This window comes from Hyperolius riggenbachi, chromosome 6 (genome assembly GCF_040937935.1).
Source record: "Hyperolius riggenbachi isolate aHypRig1 chromosome 6, aHypRig1.pri, whole genome shotgun sequence".
Taxonomy (NCBI): domain Eukaryota; kingdom Metazoa; phylum Chordata; class Amphibia; order Anura; family Hyperoliidae; genus Hyperolius; species Hyperolius riggenbachi.
In genome coordinates, this window is record NC_090651.1 from 777,501 (window position 1) to 799,058 (window position 21,558).

Genomic DNA, 21,558 nt, shown 5'->3' on the forward strand with positions numbered 1-21,558 from the left:
GTGGCAGCCCTCGTCATTGTGGCAGTCCCCGTAATTGTGGCAACCCCATAATTGTGGGTAACCTCGTAATTGTGGCAACCCCTGTATTTGTGGTAAACCTCGTAATTGTGGCAGTCCCCGTAATTGTGGTAACCTCGTAATTGTGGCAACCCCATAATTGTGGCAGCCCCTGTATTTGTGGTAACCCCGTAATTGTGCAGCCCCATAATTGTGGCAGCCCATAACTCTGGCAGCCCCTGTGATTGTGGCAGCCCCGTAATTGTGGCAACCCCGTAATTGTGGCAATCCCGTAATTGTGGCAAGCCCCTGTATTTGTGGTAACCCCCGTAATTGTGGCAGCCCCTGGATTGTGGCAGCCCCGTAATTGTGGCAACCCCGTAATTGTGGCAGGCCCCTGTGATTGTGGCAGCCCCGTAATTGTGGCAACCCGTATTTGTGGCAGCCCCTGTATTTGTGGCAGCCCCTGTATTTGTGGTAACCTCGTAATTGTGGCAGCCCTCGTAATTGTGGCAACCCGTAATTGTGGCAGCCCCTGTATTTGTGGCAGCCCCTGTATTTGTGGTAACCTCGTAATTGTGGCAGCCCTCGTAATTGTGGCAACCCCGTAATTGTGGCAGCCCCTGTATTTGTGGCAGCCTCTGTATTTGTGGTAACCTCGTAATTGTGGCAGCCCTCGTAATTGTGGCAGCCCTCGTAATTGTGGCAATCCCGTAATTGTGGCAATCCCGTATTTGTGGCAGCCCCTGTATTTGTGGTAACCCCGTAATTGTGGGCAGCCCTCGTAATTGTGCAGCCCTCGTAATTGTGGCAGCCCTCGTAATTGTGGCAATCCCGTAATTGTGGCAGCCCCTGTATTTGTGGCAGCCCCTGTATTTGTGGTAACCTCGTAATTGTGGCAGCCCTCGTAATTGTGGCAATCCCGTATTGTGGCAGCCCCTGTATTTGTGGCAGCCCCTGTATTTGTGGTAACCTCGTAATTGTGGCAGCCCTCGTAATTGTGGCAGCCCTCGTAATTGTGGCAATCCCGTATTGTGGCAGCCCCTGTATTTGTGGCAGCCCCTGTATTTGTGGTAACCTCGTAATTGTGGCAGCTCCTGTATTTGTGGCAATCCCGTATTGTGGCAGCCCCTGTATTTGTGGCAGCCCCTGTATTTGTGGTAACCTCGTAATTGTGGCAGCTCCTGTATTTGTGGTAACCCGTAATTGTGGCAGCCCCCATAAATATAGTAGCCCCCCTAGTGACAAATGGTGATAGCCCTTAGCAACACATTACAAGGCAAACCTGCTGAAAGTAGTGAAGGGAACAGTTTTTGTCATGTTGTGGAGATTAGTAAATATGTGTTATAGTCATAGTTGGTTTTGGTTATTTGGATGATGTCATATAACGAAGGCACATTGGGGTCTTTGCACTGTGTAGAAGAAATTGCTATTTTAGCTGCCAGAGTCACATGAGCAATTATATGTCTTTGTGATGGGAGGAAAGATTCCAAACCCAGATTAAAGAGGACCAGTCCTGTGGTCAATGATTTGCTTTTGGGACGATGAGGAAACATGGAGAACCGAGAATTAAGGAGACGGTCGTAGCCAATGCTCAGTAGAGAAATGGAAGAAATACTACAGCCGTTAAATCGAACATTTTCATTTTGAAAGTGTTGCATAAATTGCAAAGAGAGATTTTGAATTGAAATGTAAGCTTCTGGTTACTTGAAATACGTTCTTTGCTCTCCCAAACAGGAGATGGAGATAGAGGCAAGAGATAGAGACAGGAGATAGAGACAGGAGATAGAGACAGGAGACAGGGACAGGAGATACAGGCAGGAGATACAGGCAGGAGATAGAGGCAGGAGATAGAGACAGGAGCTAGAGGCAGGAGCTAGAGACAGGAGATAGAGGCAGGAGACAGAGGCAGGAGCTAGAGGCAGGAGATAGAGACAGGAGACAGGGACAGGAGACAGGGACAGGAGATAGAGCCGGAGATAGAGGCAGGAGATACAGGCAAGAGATAGAGACAGGAGATAGAGGCAAGAGATAGAGACAGGAGATAGAGACAGGAGACAGGGACAGGAGATACAGGCAGGAGATACAGGCAGGAGATAGAGGCAGGAGATAGAGACAGGAGACAGAGGCAGGAGACAGAGACAGGAGACAGGGACAGGAGATACAGGCAGGAGATAGAGGCAGGAGATAGAGACAGGAGACAGAGGCAGGAGATAGAGACAGGAGGACAGGGACAGGAGATACAGGCAGGAGATAGAGGCAGGAGATAGAGACAGGAGACAGAGGCAGGAGATAGAGACAGGAGATAGAGACAGGAGACAGGGACAGGAGATACAGGCAGGAGATAGAGGCAGGAGATAGAGGCAGGAGATAGAGGACAGGATGAGTACAGGCAGGAGATAGAGACAGGAGATAGAGACAGGAGACAGAGACAGGAGATAGAGACAGGAGATAGAGACAGGAGATAGAGGCATGGAGATACAGGCAGGAGATACAGGCAGGAGATAGAGACAGGAGATAGAGGCAGGAGCTAGAGCAGGAGACAGAGGCAGGAGACAGAGGCAGGAGACAGAGGCAGAGACAGAGGCAGGAGACAGAGGCAAGAGATAGAGACAGGAGATAGAGACAGGAGATAGAGGCAGGAGATACAGGCAGGAGATAGAGACAGGAGATAGAGTCAAGAGATAGAGACAGGAGATAGAGACAGGAGACAGGGACAGGAGATACAGGCAGGAGATAGAGGCAGGAGATAGAGACAGGAGATACAGGCAGGAGACAGGAGATACAGGCAGGAGATAGAGACAGGAGATAGAGACAGGAGACAGAGACAGGAGATAGAGACCAGGAGATAGAGGCAGGAGATACAGGCAGGAGATACAGGCAGGAGATAGAGACAGGAGATAGAGACAGGAGATAGAGGCAGGAGCTAGAGGCAGGAGACAGAGGCAGGAGACAGAGGCAAGAGATAGAGACAGGAGATAGAGACAGGAGATAGAGACAGGAGATAGAGGCAGGAGCTAGAGGCAAGAGACAGAGGCAGGAGACAGAGGCAAGAGATAGAGACAGGAGATAGAGACAGGAGATAGAGGCAGGAGATACAGGCAGGAGATAGAGACAGGAGATAGAGGCAAGAGATAGAGACAGGAGATAGAGACAGGAGACAGGGACAGGAGATACAGGCAGGAGATATAGGCAGGAGATAGAGACAGGAGCTAGAGGCAGGAGCTAGAGGCAGGAGATAGAGACAGGAGATAGAGGCAGGAGATAGAGGCAAGAGATAGAGACAGGAGATAGAGGCAGGAGATAGAGACAGGAGCTAGAGACAGGAGCTAGAGGCAGGAGATAGAGGCAAGAGATAGAGACAGGAGATAGAGGCAGGAGATAGAGACAGGAGCTAGAGGCAGGAGCTAGAGGCAGGAGATAGAGACAGGAGATAGAGGCAGGAGATAGAGGCAAGAGATAGAGACAGGAGATAGAGGCAGGAGATAGAGGCAGGAGCTAGAGGCAGGAGCTAGAGGCAGGAGATAGAGACAGGAGATAGAGGCAGGAGATAGAGGCAAGAGATAGAGACAGGAGATAGAGGCAGGAGATAGAGACAGGAGATAGAGACAGGAGATAGAGGCAGGAGATAGAGGCAAGAGATAGAGACAGGAGATAGAGGCAGGGGATAGAGACAGGAGCTAGAGGCAGGAGATAGAGGCAAGAGATAGAGACATGAGATAGAGACAGGAGACAGGGACAGGAGATACAGGCAGGAGATAGAGACAGGAGCTAGAGGCAGGAGATAGAGGCAGGAGATAGAGACAGGAGCTAGAGGCAGGAGATAGAGGCAGGAGATAGAGACAGGAGATATAGGCAGGAGATAGAGACTGGAGCTAGAGGCAGGAGATAGAGGCAGGAGATAGAGACAGGAGCTAGAGGCAGGAGATAGAGGCAGGAGATAGAGGCAAGAGATAGAGACAGGAGCTAGAGGCAGGAGATAGAGACAGGAGATAGAGGCAAGAGATAGAGACAGGAGATAAAGGCAGGAGACAGAGACAGGAGATAGAGACAGGAGATAGAGGCAAGAGATAGAGACAGGAGATAGAGGCAGGAGACAGAGACAGGAGATACAGGCAGGAGATAGAGGCAGGAGATAGAGGCAGGAGATAGAGGCAAGAGATAGAGACAGGAGATAGAGACAGGAGCTAGAGGCAGGAGATAGAGGCAAGAGATAGAGACAGGAGATAGAGGCAGGAGACAGAGACAGGAGCTAGAGCTAGGAGATAGAGACAGGAGATAGAGGCAGGAGATAGAGGCAAGAGATAGAGACAGGAGATAGAGGCAGGAGATAGAGGCAGGAGCTAGAGGCAGGAGCTAGAGGCAGGAGATAGAGACAGGAGATAGAGGCAGGAGATAGAGGCAAGAGATAGAGACAGGAGATAGAGGCAGGAGATAGAGACAGGAGATAGAGACAGGAGATAGAGGCAGGAGATAGAGACAGGAGATAGAGGCAGGAGATAGAGGCAAGAGATAGAGACAGGAGATAGAGACAGGAGACAGGGACAGGAGATACAGGCAGGAGATATAGGCAGGAGATAGAGACAGGAGCTAGAGGTAGGAGATAGAGGCAAGAGATAGAGACAGGAGATAGAGACAGGAGACAGGGACAGGAGATACAGGCAGGAGATATAGGCAGGAGATAGAGACAGGAGCTAGAGGCAGGAGATAGAGGCAGGAGATAGAGACAGGAGCTAGAGGCAGGAGATAGAGGCAGGAGATAGAGACAGGAGATAGAGGCAAGAGATAGAGACAGGAGATAGAGGCAGGAGATAGAGGCAGGAGATAGAGGCAGGAGATAGAGACAGGAGCTAGAGGCAGTAGATAGAGACAGGAGATAGAGGCAAGAGATAGAGACAGGAGATAGAGGCAGGAGACAGAGACAGGAGATAGAGACAGGAGATAGAGGCAAGAGATAGAGACAGGAGATAGAGGCAGGAGACAGAGACAGGAGATACAGGCAGGAGATAGAGGCAGGAGATAGAGGCAGGAGATAGAGACAGGAGCTAGAGGCAGGAGATAGAGACAGGAGATAGAGGCAGGAGATACAGGCAGGAGATAGAGGCAGGAGATAGAGGCAGGAGATAGAGGCAGGAGATAGAGACAGGAGCTAGAGGCAGGAGATAGAGACAAGAGATAGAGGCAAGAGATAGAGACAGGAGATAGAGACAGGAGACAGGGACAGGAGACAGAGGCAGGAGACAGAGGCAGGAGATAGAGGCAGGAGACAGAGACAGGAGATACAGGCAGGAGATATAGGCAGGAGATAGAGGCAGGAGATAGAGACAGGAGATAGAGGCAGGAGACAGGGACAGGAGACAGGGACAGGAGATAGAGGCCGGAGATAGAGGCAGGAGATACAGGCAAGAGATAGAGACCGGAGATAGAGGCAGGAGATAGAGACAGGAGACAGAGGCAGGAGACAGAGGCAAGAGACACAGGCAGGAGACACAGGCAGGAGACAGAGGCAGGAGACAGAGGCAGGAGACAGAGGCAGGAGACAGAGGCAGGAGATAGAGGCAGGAGACAAATGCAGGAGAAAAAGGCAAGAGACAGAGGCAGGAGACAGAGGCAGGAGACAGAGGCAGGAGATAGAGGCAGGAGATAGAGACCGGAGATAGAGGCAGGAGATAGAGACCGGAGATAGAGGCAGGAGATAGAGACAGGAGACAGAGGCAGGAGACAGAGGCAAGAGACACAGGCAGGAGACAAAGGCAGGAGACAGAGGCAGGAGACAGAGGCAGGAGACAGAGGCAGGAGATAGAGGCAGGAGACAAATGCAGGAGAAAAAGGCAAGAGACAGAGGCAAGAGACAGAGGCAGGAGACAGAGGCAGGAGACAGAGGCAGGAGATAGAGGCAGGAGATAGAGGCAGGAGATAGAGACCGGAGATAGAGGCAGGAGATAGAGACAGGAGACAGAGGCAGGAGACAGAGGCAAGAGACACAGGCAGGAGACAGAGGCAGGAGACAGAGGCAGGAGACAGAGGCAGGAGACAGAGGCAGGAGACAGAGGCAAGAGACAAAGGCAGGAGACAAAGGCAAGAGACAGAGGCAAGAGACAGAGGCAGGAGACAGAGGCAAGAGACACAGGCAGGAGACAGAGGCAGGAGACAGAGGCAGGAGACAGAGGCAGGAGACAAATGCAGGAGAAAAAGGCAAGAGACAGAGGCAAGAGACAGAGGCAGGAGACAGAGGCAGGAGACAGAGGCAGGAGATAGAGGCAGGAGATAGAGACCGGAGATAGAGGCAGGAGATAGAGACAGGAGACAGAGGCAGGAGACAGAGGCAAGAGACACAGGCAGGAGACAGAGGCAGGAGACAGAGGCAGGAGACAGAGGCAGGAGACAGAGGCAGGAGACAGAGGCAAGAGACAAAGGCAGGAGACAAAGGCAAGAGACACAGGCAGGAGACAGAGGCAGGAGACAGAGGCAGGAGACAGAGGCAAGAGACAAAGGCAGGAGACAGAGGCAGGAGACAGAGGCAGGAGACAAATGCAGGAGACAAAGGCAAGAGACAGAGGCAAGAGACAGAGGCAAGAGACAGAGGCAAGAGACAGAGGCAGGAGACAGAGGCAGGAGACAGAGGCAGGAGACAAATGCAGGAGACAAAGGCAAGAGACAGAGGCAAGAGACAGAGGCAGGAGACAGAGGCAGGAGACAGAGGCAGGAGACAGAGGCAGGAGATGGAGGCAGGAGATAGAGACAGGAGATAGAGGCAGGAGATAGAGACAGGAGATACAGGCAGGAGATAGAGGCAGGAGACAGAGGCAGGAGATGGAGGCAGGAGATAGAGACAGGAGATAGAGGCAGGAGATAGAGACAGGAGACAGAGGCAGGACATAAAGGCAGGACATAGAGGCAGGACATAGAGGCAGGACATAGAGGCAGGAGATAGAGGCAGGAGATAGAGGCAGGAGACAGAGGCAGGAGACAGAGGCAGGACATAGAGGCAGGACATAGAGGCAGGACATAGAGGCAGGAGATAGAGGCAGGAGATAGAGGCAGGAGATAGAGGCAGGAGATAGAGACAGGAGACAGAGGCAGGACATAGAGGCAGGAGATAGAGGCAGGAGATAGAGGCAGGAGACAGAGGCAGGAGACAGAGGCAGGACATAGAGGCAGGACATAGAGGCAGGACATAGAGGCAGGAGATAGAGACAGGAGATAGAGGCAGGAGATAGAGGCAGGACATAGAGGCAGGACATAGAGGCAGGAGATAGAGGCAGGAGACAGAGGCAGGAGACAGAGGCAGGAGATGGAGGCAGGAGATAGAGACAGGAGATAGAGGCAGGAGATAGAGACAGGAGACAGAGGCAGGACATAGAGGCAGGACATAGAGGCAGGACATAGAGGCAGGACATAGAGGCAGGAGATAGAGACAGGAGATAGAGGCAGGAGATAGAGGCAGGAGACAGAGGCAGGAGACAGAGGCAGGACATAGAGGCAGGACATAGAGGCAGGAGATAGAGACAGGAGATAGAGGCAGGACATAGAGGCAGGAGACAGAGGCAGGACATAGAGGCAGGACATAGAGGCAGGACATAGAGGCAGGAGATAGAGACAGGAGATAGAGGCAGGACATAGAGGCAGGAGACAGAGGCAGGACATAGAGGCAGGACATAGAGGCAGGACATAGAGGCAGGAGATAGAGGCAGGAGATAGAGGCAGGAGATAGAGGCAGGAGACAGAGGCAGGACATAGAGGCAGGACATAGAGGCAGGACATAGAGGCAGGACATAGAGGCAGGAGATAGAGACAGGAGATAGAGGCAGGAGATAGAGGCAGGAGACAGAGGCAGGAGACAGAGGCAGGACATAGAGGCAGGACATAGAGGCAGGAGATAGAGGCAGGAGACAGAGGCAGGAGACAGAGGCAGGAGATGGAGGCAGGAGATAGAGACAGGAGATAGAGGCAGGAGATAGAGGCAGGAGATAGAGACAGGAGACAGAGGCAGGACATAGAGGCAGGACATAGAGGCAGGAGATAGAGGCAGGAGATAGAGGCAGGAGACAGAGGCAGGAGACAGAGGCAGGACATAGAGGCAGGACATAGAGGCAGGAGACAGAGGCAGGAGACAGAGGCAGGACATAGAGGCAGGAGATGGAGGCAGGAGATAGAGACAGGAGATAGAGACAGGAGATAGAGACAGGAGACAGAGGCAGGAGACAGAGGCAGGAGACAGAGGCAGGACATAGAGGCAGGACATAGAGGCAGGACATAGAGGCAGGAGACAGAGGCAGGAGACAGAGGCAGGACATAGAGGCAGGACATAGAGGCAGGACATAGAGGCAGGACATAGAGGCAGGACATAGAGGCAGGAGATAGAGGCAGGAGACAGAGGCAGGACATAGAGGCAGGACATAGAGGCAGGACATAGAGGCAGGACATAGAGGCAGGAGATAGAGACAGGAGATAGAGGCAGGAGACAGAGGCAGGAGACAGAGGCAGGACATAGAGGCAGGACATAGAGGCAGGACATAGAGGCAGGAGATAGAGGCAGGAGATAGAGACAGGAGACAGAGGCAGGACATAGAGGCAGGAGACAGAGGCAGGAGACAGAGGCAGGAGACAGAGGCAGGACATAGAGGCAGGACATAGAGGCAGGAGACAGAGGCAGGAGACAGAGGCAGGACATAGAGGCAGGACATAGAGGCAGGACATAGAGGCAGGAGACAGAGGCAGGAGACAGAGGCAGGAGACAGAGGCAGGACATAGAGGCAGGAGATAGAGGCAGGACATAGAGGCAGGACATAGAGGCAGGTTATCCGAAGAAGGAAAGTGCTGGATGGTGAAGTCTAATCTGACACAATATATCCTGCTATATTGCTTTTAGTTTTAGTTAAGTTTCTCCATATTGTAATATAGACTTAATCATATGGTGGTACATTCACATCGTTATCTGAAATTAATAACGTATATCACATTTCCACCTAGTAAAGTGTTTTATAAAAGTAGTGAAGGAGAATGTGATTGGTTGCCCCTTGTTGTCACATGACCTGGGCAGCAGGGACATCTGTCGGGGTCCAAGAGGAAGATCCAGGCAGTTCTGCTTATAGCCTTTCACCTGGATCTCTGAACATTTGCTGACATTACCAGACCTGCAGCTTATTTGGACCTGGAACATTTCCAGAGTTGTTTACATTGGATAGGAAAAGGTTTTTTTCAATTAGAATTGTAATGCTAATGAATGTATAGAGTATCCAGGGCAGGACTCCATCACTCTACCTTCTTGTGAACAACATTGCACTCATTTCCTGTCTCTGAAGATCTTCCTAATGACAATGGTCTTCTTTCTAGAATTTGTCCAAATTACTAGAGGACAACTATGAGCGTTCCTATGGCTCAGATGAAGCAGCACAAGAAAGAGGAGAGCTAGAACCAAATGACTCTCTTGACCAAATAGAATCCCAACTCCAGTGGAGCAAAAACCGTCCAGAACAACGAGACAGTCCTCATTTTAATGAGTTGACCCTCCAGCAGCTCTTAGAAGACCCTATTGGCACATCACGAATATTCAGACAAAGAAGCAAAAAGGGCTATTCCAGAGGATGCTTTGGGGTGAAGCTGGACCGGATTGGAGCCTTCAGCGGGTTGGGCTGCTAAGTTACTGAGGTAAGATTCAAGGTAGTCATTATATAGAGCACTCAGGGGCGTAGCAATAGGGGGTGCAGCGGTAGCGACCGCATCGGGGCCCTTGGGCCAGAGGGGCCCCGAAGGGCCCTACCTCAACTTCAGTATTAGCTCTCTATTGGTCCTGTGCTCATAATAATCACTTCTATAGATACTTTGAATAGTGATAATCATTAACAAGCTGTTCCCCGTCCCCTTCCTGCACCTCTGACACTGTAGTTGCCATTGGCAGGTTTTGGTGTGCCGTATTAATTGTTTTGTATAGAGTGCTTGGGGGGCCCCATGTAAAACTTGCATCGGGGCCCACAGCTCCTTAGCTACGCCACTGAGAGCACTGGTATCATTTCAGTATGAGGACACCCCATATCTCATTCCAAAACATCTGCCTGACTCTACTGGTTCTGGCTTACTGAGTAGGTCAGCTCAGCAGCTAGCAGAATGGTATTCCCTAATCTGCATACCGATTCTGAGTCAGTGCAACAGAATCAGCTCCACAGCCAAACACCTAGCAGAATCGTATTCCCTAATCTGCATACCGATTCTGAGTCAGTGAAACAGAATCAGCTCCACAGCCAAACACCTAGCAGAATCCTATTCCCTAATCTGCATACCGATTCTGAGTCAGTGTAACAGAGAATCAGATCAGCAGCCATGCACCTAGCAGAATCCCATTCCCTGATCTGCATACTGGTTCTGAGTCAGTGTAACAGAGAATCAGATCAGCAGCCATGCACCTAGCAGAAACCCATTCTCTGATCTGCATACTGGATCTGGGTCAGTGAAAAAGAGAATCAGCTCAGCAGCCAAACACCTAGCAGAATCCCATTCCCTGATCTGCATACTGGTTCTGGGTCAGTGAAAAAGAGAATCAGCTCAGCAGCCAAACACCTAGCAGAATCCCATTCCCTGATCTGCATACCGGTTCTCAGTCAGTGAAACGGAGAATCAGCTCTACAGCCAAACACCTAGCAGAATCCCATTCCCTGATCTGTATACCGGTTCTGAGTCATGGAAACAGAGAATCAGCTCAGCAGCCAAACACCTAGCAGAATCCCATTCCCTGATCTGCATACTGGTTCTGGGTCAGTGAATTAGAGGATCAGCTCAGCAGCCAAGCACCTAGCAGAATCCCATTCTCTGATCTGCATACCGGTTCTGGGTCAGTGAAACGGAGAATCAGCTCCACAGCCAAACACCTAGCAGAATCCCATTCCCTGATCTGCATACCGGTTCTGGGTCTGTGAAACAGAAAATCATCTCCACAGCCAAACACCTAGCAGAATCCCATTCCCTAATCTGCATACCGGTTCTAGGTCAGGGAATTAGAGGATCCGCTCAGCAGCCAAGCACCTAGCAGAATCCCATTCTCTGATCTGCATACTGGTTCTGGGTCAGGGAAATAGAGAATCAGATCAGCAGCCGAACACCTAGCAGAGTCCCATTCCCTAATCTGCATACCGGTTCTGGGTCAGGGAATTAGAGGATCCGCTCAGCAGCCAAGAACCTAGCAGAATCCCATTCCCTGATCTGCATACTGGTTCTGGGTCAGGGAAATAGAGAATCAGATCAGCAGCCGAACACCTAGCAGAGTCCCATTCCCTAATCTGCATACCGGTTCTGGGTCAGGGAATTAGAGGATCCGCTCAGCAGCCAAGAACCTAGCAGAATCCCATTCCCTGATCTGCATACTGGTTCTGGGTCAGGGAAATAGAGAATCAGATCAGCAGCCAAACACCTAGCAGAATCCCATTCCCTAATCTGCATACCGGTTCTGGGTCAGTGAATTAGAGGATCAGCTCAGCAGCCAAGCACCTAGCAGAATCCCGTACCCCGATCTGCATACTGGTTCTGGGTCAGTGAATTAGAGGATCAGTTCAGCAGCCAAACACCTAGCAGAATCCCATTCCCTGATCTGTATACCGGTTCTGGGTCAGTGAAACAGAGTATCAGCTCAGCAGCCATGCACCTAGCAGAATCCCATTCCCTGATCTGCATACCGGTTCTGGGTCAGTGAAACAGAGTATCAGCTCAGCAGCCATGCACCTAGCAGAATCCCATTCCCTGATCTGCATACCGGTTCTGGGTCAGTGAAACAGAGAATCAGCTCAGCAGCCAAACACCTAGCAGAATCCCATTCCCTGATCTGCATACTGGTTCTGGGTCAGTGACTCTGAAATGTCGCATTGTTTCTCTAATTGTTAAAAATGATCTTCCTCTGGGATCCCAGTAACTCCGCCCTCCTGGATGGTGAGTACTTCCTGCTGAATATCATTGTTCCTTATTTAAAACTAAGGTATTTGCAATTGGTGTTGGCCTGTAACATGTATACGCAATAAGCTCACTATACAATAGCGGTTCTGTAACATGTATAAGCTATAGGCTTGCTATACACCAGTGGCTCTGTAACATGTATAAGCTATAGGCTCACTATACACCAGCGGTTCTGTAACATGTATAAGCTATAGGATCACTATACACCAGAGGCTCTGTAACATGTATAAGCTATAGGCTTGCTATACACCAGCGTCTCTGTAACATGTATAAACTATAGGCTCACTATACACCAGCGGTTCTGTAACATGTATAAGCTATAGGCATGCTATACACCAGCGGCTCTGTAACATGTCTAAGCTATAGGCTCGCTATACACCAGCAGCTCTGTAACATGTCTAAGCTATAGGCATGCTATACACCAGCGGTTCTGTAACATGTATAAGCTATAGGATCACTATACACCAGCAGCTCTGTAACATGTATAAGCTATAGGCTTGCTATACACCAGTGGCTCTGTAACATGTATAAGCTATAGGCTTGTTATACACCAGCGGCTCTGTAACATGTATTAGATATAGGCTCGCTATACACCAGAGGCTCTGTAACATGTATAAGCTATAGGCTTGCTATACACCAGTGGCTCTGTAACATGTATAAGCTATAGGCTTGCTATACACCAGGGGCTCTGTAACATGTCTAAGCTATAGGCTTGCTATACACCAGTCGCTCTGTAACATGTCTCAGCTATAAGCTCCCTATACACCAGCGGCTCTGTAACATGTATAAGCTATAGGCTTGCTATACACCAGTGGCTCTGTAACATGTCTAAGCTATAGGCTTGCTATACACCAGCGTCTCTGTAACATGTATAAGCTATAGGATCACTATACACCAGCGGTTCTGTAACATGTATAAGCTATAGGCTCTCTATACACCAGCAGCTCTGTAACATGTATAAGCTATAGGATCACTATACACCAGCGGCTCTATAACATGTATAAGCTATAGGATCACTATACACCAGTGGCTCTGTAACATGTATAAGCTATTAACTTGCTATACAATAGCGGCTCTGTAACATGTATAAGCTATAGGCTTGCTATACACCAGTGGCTCTGTAACATGTATAAGCTATAGGCTTGCTATACACCAGCGGCTCTGTAACATGTATAAGCTATAGGATCACTATACACCAGTGGCTCTGTAACATGTATAAGCTATAGGCTTGCTATACACCAGCAGCTCTGTAACATGTATAAGCTATAGGCTCGCTATACACCAGCAGCTCTGTAACATGTATAAGCTATAGGATCGCTATACACCAGTGGCTCTGTAACATGTATAAGCTATAGGCTCACTATACACCAGTGGCTCTGTAACATGTATAAGCTATAGAATTACTATACACCAGCGGTTCTGTAACATGTACAAGCTATAGGCTCACTATACACCAGTGGCTCTGTAACATGTATAAGCTATAGGCTTACTATACACCAGCGGTTCTGTAACATGTATAAGCTATAGGCATGCTATACACCATCGGTTCTGTAACATGTATAAGCTATAGGATCATTATATACCAGCGGCTCTGTAACATGTATAAGCTATAGGGTCACTATACACCAGCGGTTCTGTAACATGTATAAGCTATAGGCTCGCTATACACCAGCGGCTCTGTAACATGTATAAGCTATAGGCTCGCTATACACCAGTGGCTCTGTAACATGTATTTGCTATAGGCTTGCTATACACCAGTGGCTCTGTAACATGTATAAGCTATAGGCTTGCTATACACCATGGGTTCTGTAACATGTATAAGCTATAGGCTCACTATACACCAGCGGCTCTGTAACATGTATAAGCTATAGGCTTGCTATACACCAGCGGTTCTGTAACATGTATAAGCTATAGGCTCACTATACACCAGTGGCTCTGTAACATGTATTTGCTATAGGCTTGCTATACACCAGTGGCTCTGTAACATGTATAAGCTATAGGCTCGCTATACACCAGAGGCTCTGTAACATGTATAAGCTATAGGCATGCTATACACCAGCTGTTCTGTAACATAAGCTATAGGCTTGCTATACACCAGCGGTTCTGTAACATGTATAAGCTATAGGCTCGCTATACACCAGAGGCTCTGTAACATGTATAAGCTATAGGCATGCTATACACCAGCTGTTCTGTAACATAAGCTATAGGCTTGCTATACACCAGCGGTTCTGTAACATGTATAAGCTATAGGATCGCTATACACCAGCGGCTCTGTAACATGTATAAGCTATAGGCTTGCTATACACCAGCGGCTCTGTAACATGTATAAGCTATATGATTACTATACACCAGCGGCTCTGTAACATGTATAAGCTATAGGCTCACTATACACCAGCGGCTCTGTAACATGTATAAGCTATAGGCTCGCTATACACCAGCGGCTCTGTAACATGTATAAGCTATAGGCTTACTATACACCAGCGGTTCTGTAACATGTATAAGCTATAGGATCACTATACACCAGCGGTTCTGTAACATGTATAAGCTATAGGCTCGCTATACACCAGCGGCTCTGTAACATGTATAAGCTATAGGCTCGCTATACACCAGCGGTTCTGTAACATAAGCTATAGGCTTGCTATACACCAGCGGTTCTGTAACATAAGCTATAGGCTCACTATACACCAGTGGCTCTGTAACATGTATTTGCTATAGGCTTGCTATACACCAGTGGCTCTGTAACATGTATAAGCTATAGGCTCACTATACACCAGCGGCTCTGTAACATGTATAAGCTATAGGCTCGCTATACACCAGCGGCTCTGTAACATGTATAAGCTATAGGCTTGCTATACACCAGCGGCTCTGTAACATGTATAAGCTATAGGATCACTATACACCAGCGGTTCTGTAACATGTATAAGCTATAGGATCACTATACACCAGCGGTTATGTAACATGTATAAGCTATAGGCTTGCTATACACCAGCGGCTCTGTAACATGTATAAGCTATAGGCTCGCTATACACCAGAGGCTCTGTAACATGTATAAGCTATAGGCATGCTATACACCAGGGGTTCTGTAACATAAGCTATAGGCTTGCTATACACCAGCGGTTCTGTAACATGTATAAGCTATAGGCTCACTATACACCAGCGGCTCTGTAACATGTATAAGCTATAGGATCACTATACACCAGGGGCTCTGTAACATGTATAAGCTATAGGCTCGCTATACACCAGAGGCTCTGTAACATGTATAAGCTATAGGATCACTAAACACCAGCGGTTCTGTAACATGTATAAGCTATAGGCTCGCTATACACCAGCGGCTCTGTAACATGTATAAGCTATAGGCTTACTATACACCAGCGGTTCTGTAACATGTATAAGCTATAGGCTTGCTATACACCAGCGGCTCTGTAACATGTATAAGCTATAGGATCACTATACACCAGCGGCTCTGTAACATGTATAAGCTATAGAATCACTATACACCTGCCGCTCTGTAACATGTATAAGCTATAGGCTCACTATACACCAGTGGCTCTATAACATGTATTTGCTATAGGCTTGCTATACACCAGTGGCTCTGTAACATGTATAAGCTATAGGATCACTATACACCAGCGGCTCTGTAACATGTATAAGCTATAGGCTCGCTATACACCAGTGGCTCTGTAACATGTATAAGCTATAGGATCACTATACACTAGCGGTTCTGTAACATGTCTAAGCTATAGGCTCGCTATACACCAGCGGCTCTGTAACATGTATAAGCTATAGGATCACTATACACCAGCGGTTCTGTAACATGTCTAAGCTATAGGCTCACTATACACCAGTGGCTCTGTAACATGTATAAGCTATAGGATCACTATACACTAGCGGTTCTGTAACATGTCTAAGCTATAGGCTCGCTATACACCAGCGGCTCTGTAACATGTATAAGCTATAGGCTCACTATACACCAGCAGCTCTGTAACATGTATAAGCTATAGGATCACTATACACCAGTGGCTCTGTAACATGTATAAGCTATAGGCTCACTATACACCAGCAGCTCTGTAACATGTATAAGCTATAGGATCACTATACACCAGCAGTTCTGTAACATGTATAAGCTATAGGTTCACTATACACCAGCGGCTCTGTAACATGTATAAGCTATAGGCTCACTATACACCAGCAGCTCTGTAACATGTATAAGCTATAGGCTTGCTATACACCAGCAGCTCTGTAACATGTATAAGCTATAGGATCACTATACACCAGCGGCTCTGTAACATGTATAAGCTATAGGCTCACTATACACCAGCAGCTCTGTAACATGTATAAGCTATAGGCTTGCTATACACCAGCAGCTCTGTAACCTGTATAAGCTATAGGATCACTATACACCAGCGGCTCTGTAACATGTATAAGCTATAGGATCACTATACACCAGTGGCTCTGTAACATGTATAAGCTATTGCGGCTCTGTAACATGTATAAGCTATAGGCTTGCTATACACCAGCGGCTCTGTAACATGTATAAGCTATAGGATCACTATACACCAGCGGCTCTGTAACATGTATAAGCTATAGGATCACTATACACCAGTGGCTCTGTAACATGTATAAGCTATAGGCTTGCTATACACCAGCGGCTCTGTAAAATGTATAAGCTATAGGCTTGCTATACACCAGCGGCTCTGTAACATGTATAAGCTATAGGATCACTATACACCAGCGGCTCTGTAACATGTATAAGCTATAGGCTCGCTATACACCAGCGGCTCTGTAACATGTATAAGCTATAGGCTTGTTATACACCAGCGGCTCTGTAACATGTATAAGCTATGGGATCACTATACACCAGCGGCTCTGTAACATGCATAAGCTATAGGCTTGCTATACACCAGCGGCTCTGTTACATGTATAAGCTATAGGATCACTATACACCAGCAGCTCTATAACATGTATAAGCTATAGGATCACCATACACCAGCGGCTCTGTAACATGTATAAGCTATAGGCTTGCTATACACCAGCAGCTCTGTAACATGTATAAGCTATAGGATCATTATACACCAGCGGCTCTGTAACATGTATAAGCTATAGGCTTGCTATACACCAGCGGCTCTGTAACATGTCTAAGCTATAGGCTCACTATACACCAGCGGTTCTGTAACATGTATAAGCTATAGGCTCGCTATACACCAGCGGCTCTGTAACATGTATAAGCTATAGGATCACTATACACCAGCGGCTCTGTAACATGTCTAAGCTATAGGCTCACTATACACCAGCGGTTCTGTAACATGTATAAGCTATAGGCTCGCTATACACCAGCGGCTCTGTAACATGTATAAGCTATAGGCTTACTATACACAAGCGGTTCTGTAACATGTATAAGCTATAGGCTTGCTATACACCAGCGGCTCTGTAACATGTATAAGCTATAGGCTCGCTATACACCAGAGGCTCTGTAACATGTATAAGCTATAGGCATGCTATACACCAGCGGTTCTGTAACATAAGCTATAGGCTTGCTATACACCAGTGGCTCTGTAACATGTATAAGCTATAGGCTTGCTATACACCAGCGGCTCTGTAACATTTTTAAGCTATAGGCTTGCTATACACCAGCGGTTCTGTAACATGTATAAGCTATAGGCATGCTATACACCAGCGGCTCTGTAACATGTATAAGCTATAGGCTCACTATACACCAGCGGCTCTGTAACATGTATAAGCTATTGGCTCACTATACACCAGCGGTTCTGTAACATGTCTAAGCTATAGGATCACTATACACCAGCGGCTCTGTAACATGTATAAGCTATAGGCTTGCTATACACCAGTGGCTCTGTAACATGTATAAGCTATAGGATCACCATACACCAGCGGTTCTGTAACATGTATAAGCTATAGGCTTGCTATACACCAGCGGCTCTGTAACATGTATAAGCTTTAGGATCACTATACACCAGCAGTTCTGTAACATGTATAAGCTATAGGCTCTCTACACACTAGCGGTTCTGTAACATGTATAAGCTATAGGCTCGCTATACACCAGAGGCTCTGTAACATGTATAAGCTATAGGCTTGCTATACACTAGTGGTTCTGTAACATGTATAAGCTATAGGCTCTCTATACACTAGCGGTTCTTTAACATGTATAAGCTATAGGCTCGCTATACACCAGAGGCTCTGTAACATGTATAAGCTATAGGGTTGCTATACACCAGCGGCTCTGTAACATAAGCTATAGGCTTGCTATACACCAGCGGTTCTGTAACATGTATAAGCTATAGGCTCACTATACACCAGCAGCTCTGTAACATGTATAAGCTATAGAATCACTATACACCAGCGGCTCTGTAACATGTATAAGCTATAGGCTTGCTGTACAGCAGCGGCTCTGTAACATGTATAAGCTATAGGCTCACTATACACCAGCGGCTCTGTAACATGTATAAGCTATAGGTTTGCTATACACCAGTGGCTCTGTAACATGTCTAAGCTATAGGATCACTATACACCAGCGGCTCTGTAACATGTATAAGCTATAGGATCACTATACACCAGCAGCTCTGTAACATGTATAAGCTATGGGATCACTATACACCAGCGGCTCTGTAACATGTATAAGCTATAGGCTTGCTATACACCAGCGGCTCTGTAAAATGTATAAGCTATAGGCTTGCTATACACCAGCGGCTCTGTAACATGTATAAGCTATAGGATCACTATACGCCAGCGGCTCTGTAACATGTATAAGCTATAGGCTCGCTATACACCAGCGGCTCTGTAACATGTATAATCTATAGGCTTGTTATACACCAGCGGCTCTGTAACATGTATAAGCTATGGGATCACTATACACCAGCGGCTCTGTAACATGTATAAGCTATAGGCTCGCTATACACCAGCGGCTCTGTAACATGTATAAGCTATAGGCTTGTTATACACCAGCGGCTCTGTAACATGTATAAGCTATGGGATCACTATACACCAGCGGCTCTGTAACATGTATAAGCTATAGGCTTGCTATACACCAGCGGCTCTGTAACATGTATAAGCTATAGGCTTGCTATACACCAGCGGCTCTGTAACATGTATAAGCTATAGGATCACTATACACCAGCAGCTCTATAACATGTATAAGCTATAGGATCACCATACACCAGCGGCTCTGTAACATGTATAAGCTATAGGCTTGCTATACACCAGCAGCTCTGTAACATGTATAAGCTATAGGATCATTATACACCAGCGGCTCTGTAACATGTATAAGCTATAGGCTTGCTATACACCAGCGGCTCTGAAACATGTCTAAGCTATAGGCTCACTATACACCAGCGGTTCTGTAACATGTATAAGCTATAGGCTCGCTATACACCAGCGGCTCTGTAACATGTATAAGCTATAGGATCACTATACACCAGCGGCTCTGTAACATGTCTAAGCTATAGGCTCACTATACACCAGCGGTTCTGTAACATGTATAAGCTATAGGCTCGCTATACACCAGCGGCTCTGTAACATGTATAAGCTATAGGCTTACTATACACAAGCGGTTCTGTAACATGTATAAGCTATAGGCTTGCTATACACCAGCGGCTCTGTAACATGTATAAGCTATAGGCTCGCTATACACCAGAGGCTCTGTAACATGTATAAGCTATAGGCATGCTATACACCAGCGGTTCTGTAACATAAGCTATAGGCTTGCTATACACCAGTGGCTCTGTAACATGTATAAGCTATAGGCTTGCTATACACCAGCGGCTCTGTAACATTTTTAAGCTATAGGCTTGCTATACACCAGCGGTTCTGTAACATGTATAAGCTATAGGCATGCTATACACCAGCGGCTCTGTAACATGTATAAGCTATAGGCTCACTATACACCAGCGGCTCTGTAACATGTATAAGCTATTGGCTCACTATACACCAGCGGTTCTGTAACATGTCTAAGCTATAGGATCACTATACACCAGCGGCTCTGTAACATGTATAAGCTATAGGCTTGCTATACACCAGTGGCTCTGTAACATGTATAAGCTATAGGATCACCATACACCAGCGGTTCTGTAACATGTATAAGCTATAGGCTTGCTATACACCAGCGGCTCTGTAACATGTATAAGCTTTAGGATCACTATACACCAGCAGTTCTGTAACATGTATAAGCTATAGGCTCTCTACACACTAGCGGTTCTGTAACATGTATAAGCTATAGGCTCGCTATACACCAGAGGCTCTGTAACATGTATAAGCTATAGGCTTGCTATACACCAGCGGCTCTGTAACATAAGCTATAGGCTTGCTATACACCAGCGGTTCTGTAACATGTATAAGCTATAGGCTCACTATACACCAGCAGCTCTGTAACATGTATAAGCTATAGAATCACTATACACCAGCGGCTCTGTAACATGTATAAGCTATAGGCTTGCTGTACAGCAGCGGCTCTGTAACATGTATAAGCTATAGGCTCACTATACACCAGCGGCTCTGTAACATGTATAAGCTATAGGATCACTATACACCAGCGGCTCTGTAACGTGTATAAGCTATAGGATCACTATACACCAGCAGCTCTGTAACATGTATAAGCTATGGGATCACTATACACCAGCGGCTCTGTAACATGTATAAGCTATAGGCTTGCTATACACCAGCGGCTCTGTAAAATGTATAAGCTATAGGCTTGCTATACACCAGCGGCTCTGTAACATGTATAAGCTATAGGATCACTATACGCCAGCGGCTCTGTAACATGTATAAGCTATAGGCTCGCTATACACCAGCGGCTCTGTAACATGTATAATCTATAGGCTTGTTATACACCAGCGGCTCTGTAACATGTATAAGCTATGGGATCACTATACACCAGCGGCTCTGTAACATGTATAAGCTATAGGCTCGCTATACACCAGCGGCTCTGTAACATGTATAAGCTATAGGCTTGTTATACACCAGCGGCTCTGTAACATGTATAAGCTATGGGATCACTATACACCAGCGGCTCTGTAACATGTATAAGCTATAGGCTTGCTATACACCAGCGGCTCTGTAACATGTATAAGCTATAGGCTTGCTATACACCAGCAGCTCTGTAACATGTATAAGCTATAGGCTCACTACACACCAGCGGCTCTGTAACATGTATAAGCTATAGGCTTGCTATACACCAGCGGCTCTGTAACATGTCTAAGCTATAGGATCACTATACACCAGCGGCTCTGTAACATGTATAAGCTATAGGCTTGCTATACACCAGCAGCTCTATAACATGTATAAGCTATAGGATCACCATACACCAGCGGTTCTGTAACATGTATAAGCTATAGGCTTGCTATACACCAGCAGCTCTGTAACATGTATAAGCTATAGGCTCGCTACACACCAGCAGCTCTGTAACAATGTATAAGCTATAGGATCACTATACACCAGCGGTTCTGTAACATGTATAAGCTATAGGCTCACTATACACCAGCAGCTCTGTAACATGTATAAGCTATAGGCTCACTATACACCAGCAGCTCTGTAACATGTATAAGCTATAGGCTCGCTATACACCAGCGGCTCTGTAACATGTATAAGCTATAGGCTTACTATACACCAGCG

At 47.2% G+C, this 21,558-nt stretch overlaps 1 protein-coding gene across 1 annotated transcript in view; it reads left to right on the forward strand.

Moving 5' to 3' along the window:
* LOC137522326 (C-type natriuretic peptide 1-like) overlaps positions 1 to 21,558 on the forward strand; it is an 89,154-nt gene that overhangs the window by 399 nt on the left and 67,197 nt on the right. The window contains exon 2 of the mRNA XM_068242357.1: positions 9,334 to 9,648. Coding sequence (XP_068098458.1) covers positions 9,334 to 9,639 — 306 coding nt within the window. The 3' untranslated portion in view covers positions 9,640 to 9,648. The remainder of the gene's footprint in view (positions 1 to 9,333; positions 9,649 to 21,558) is intronic.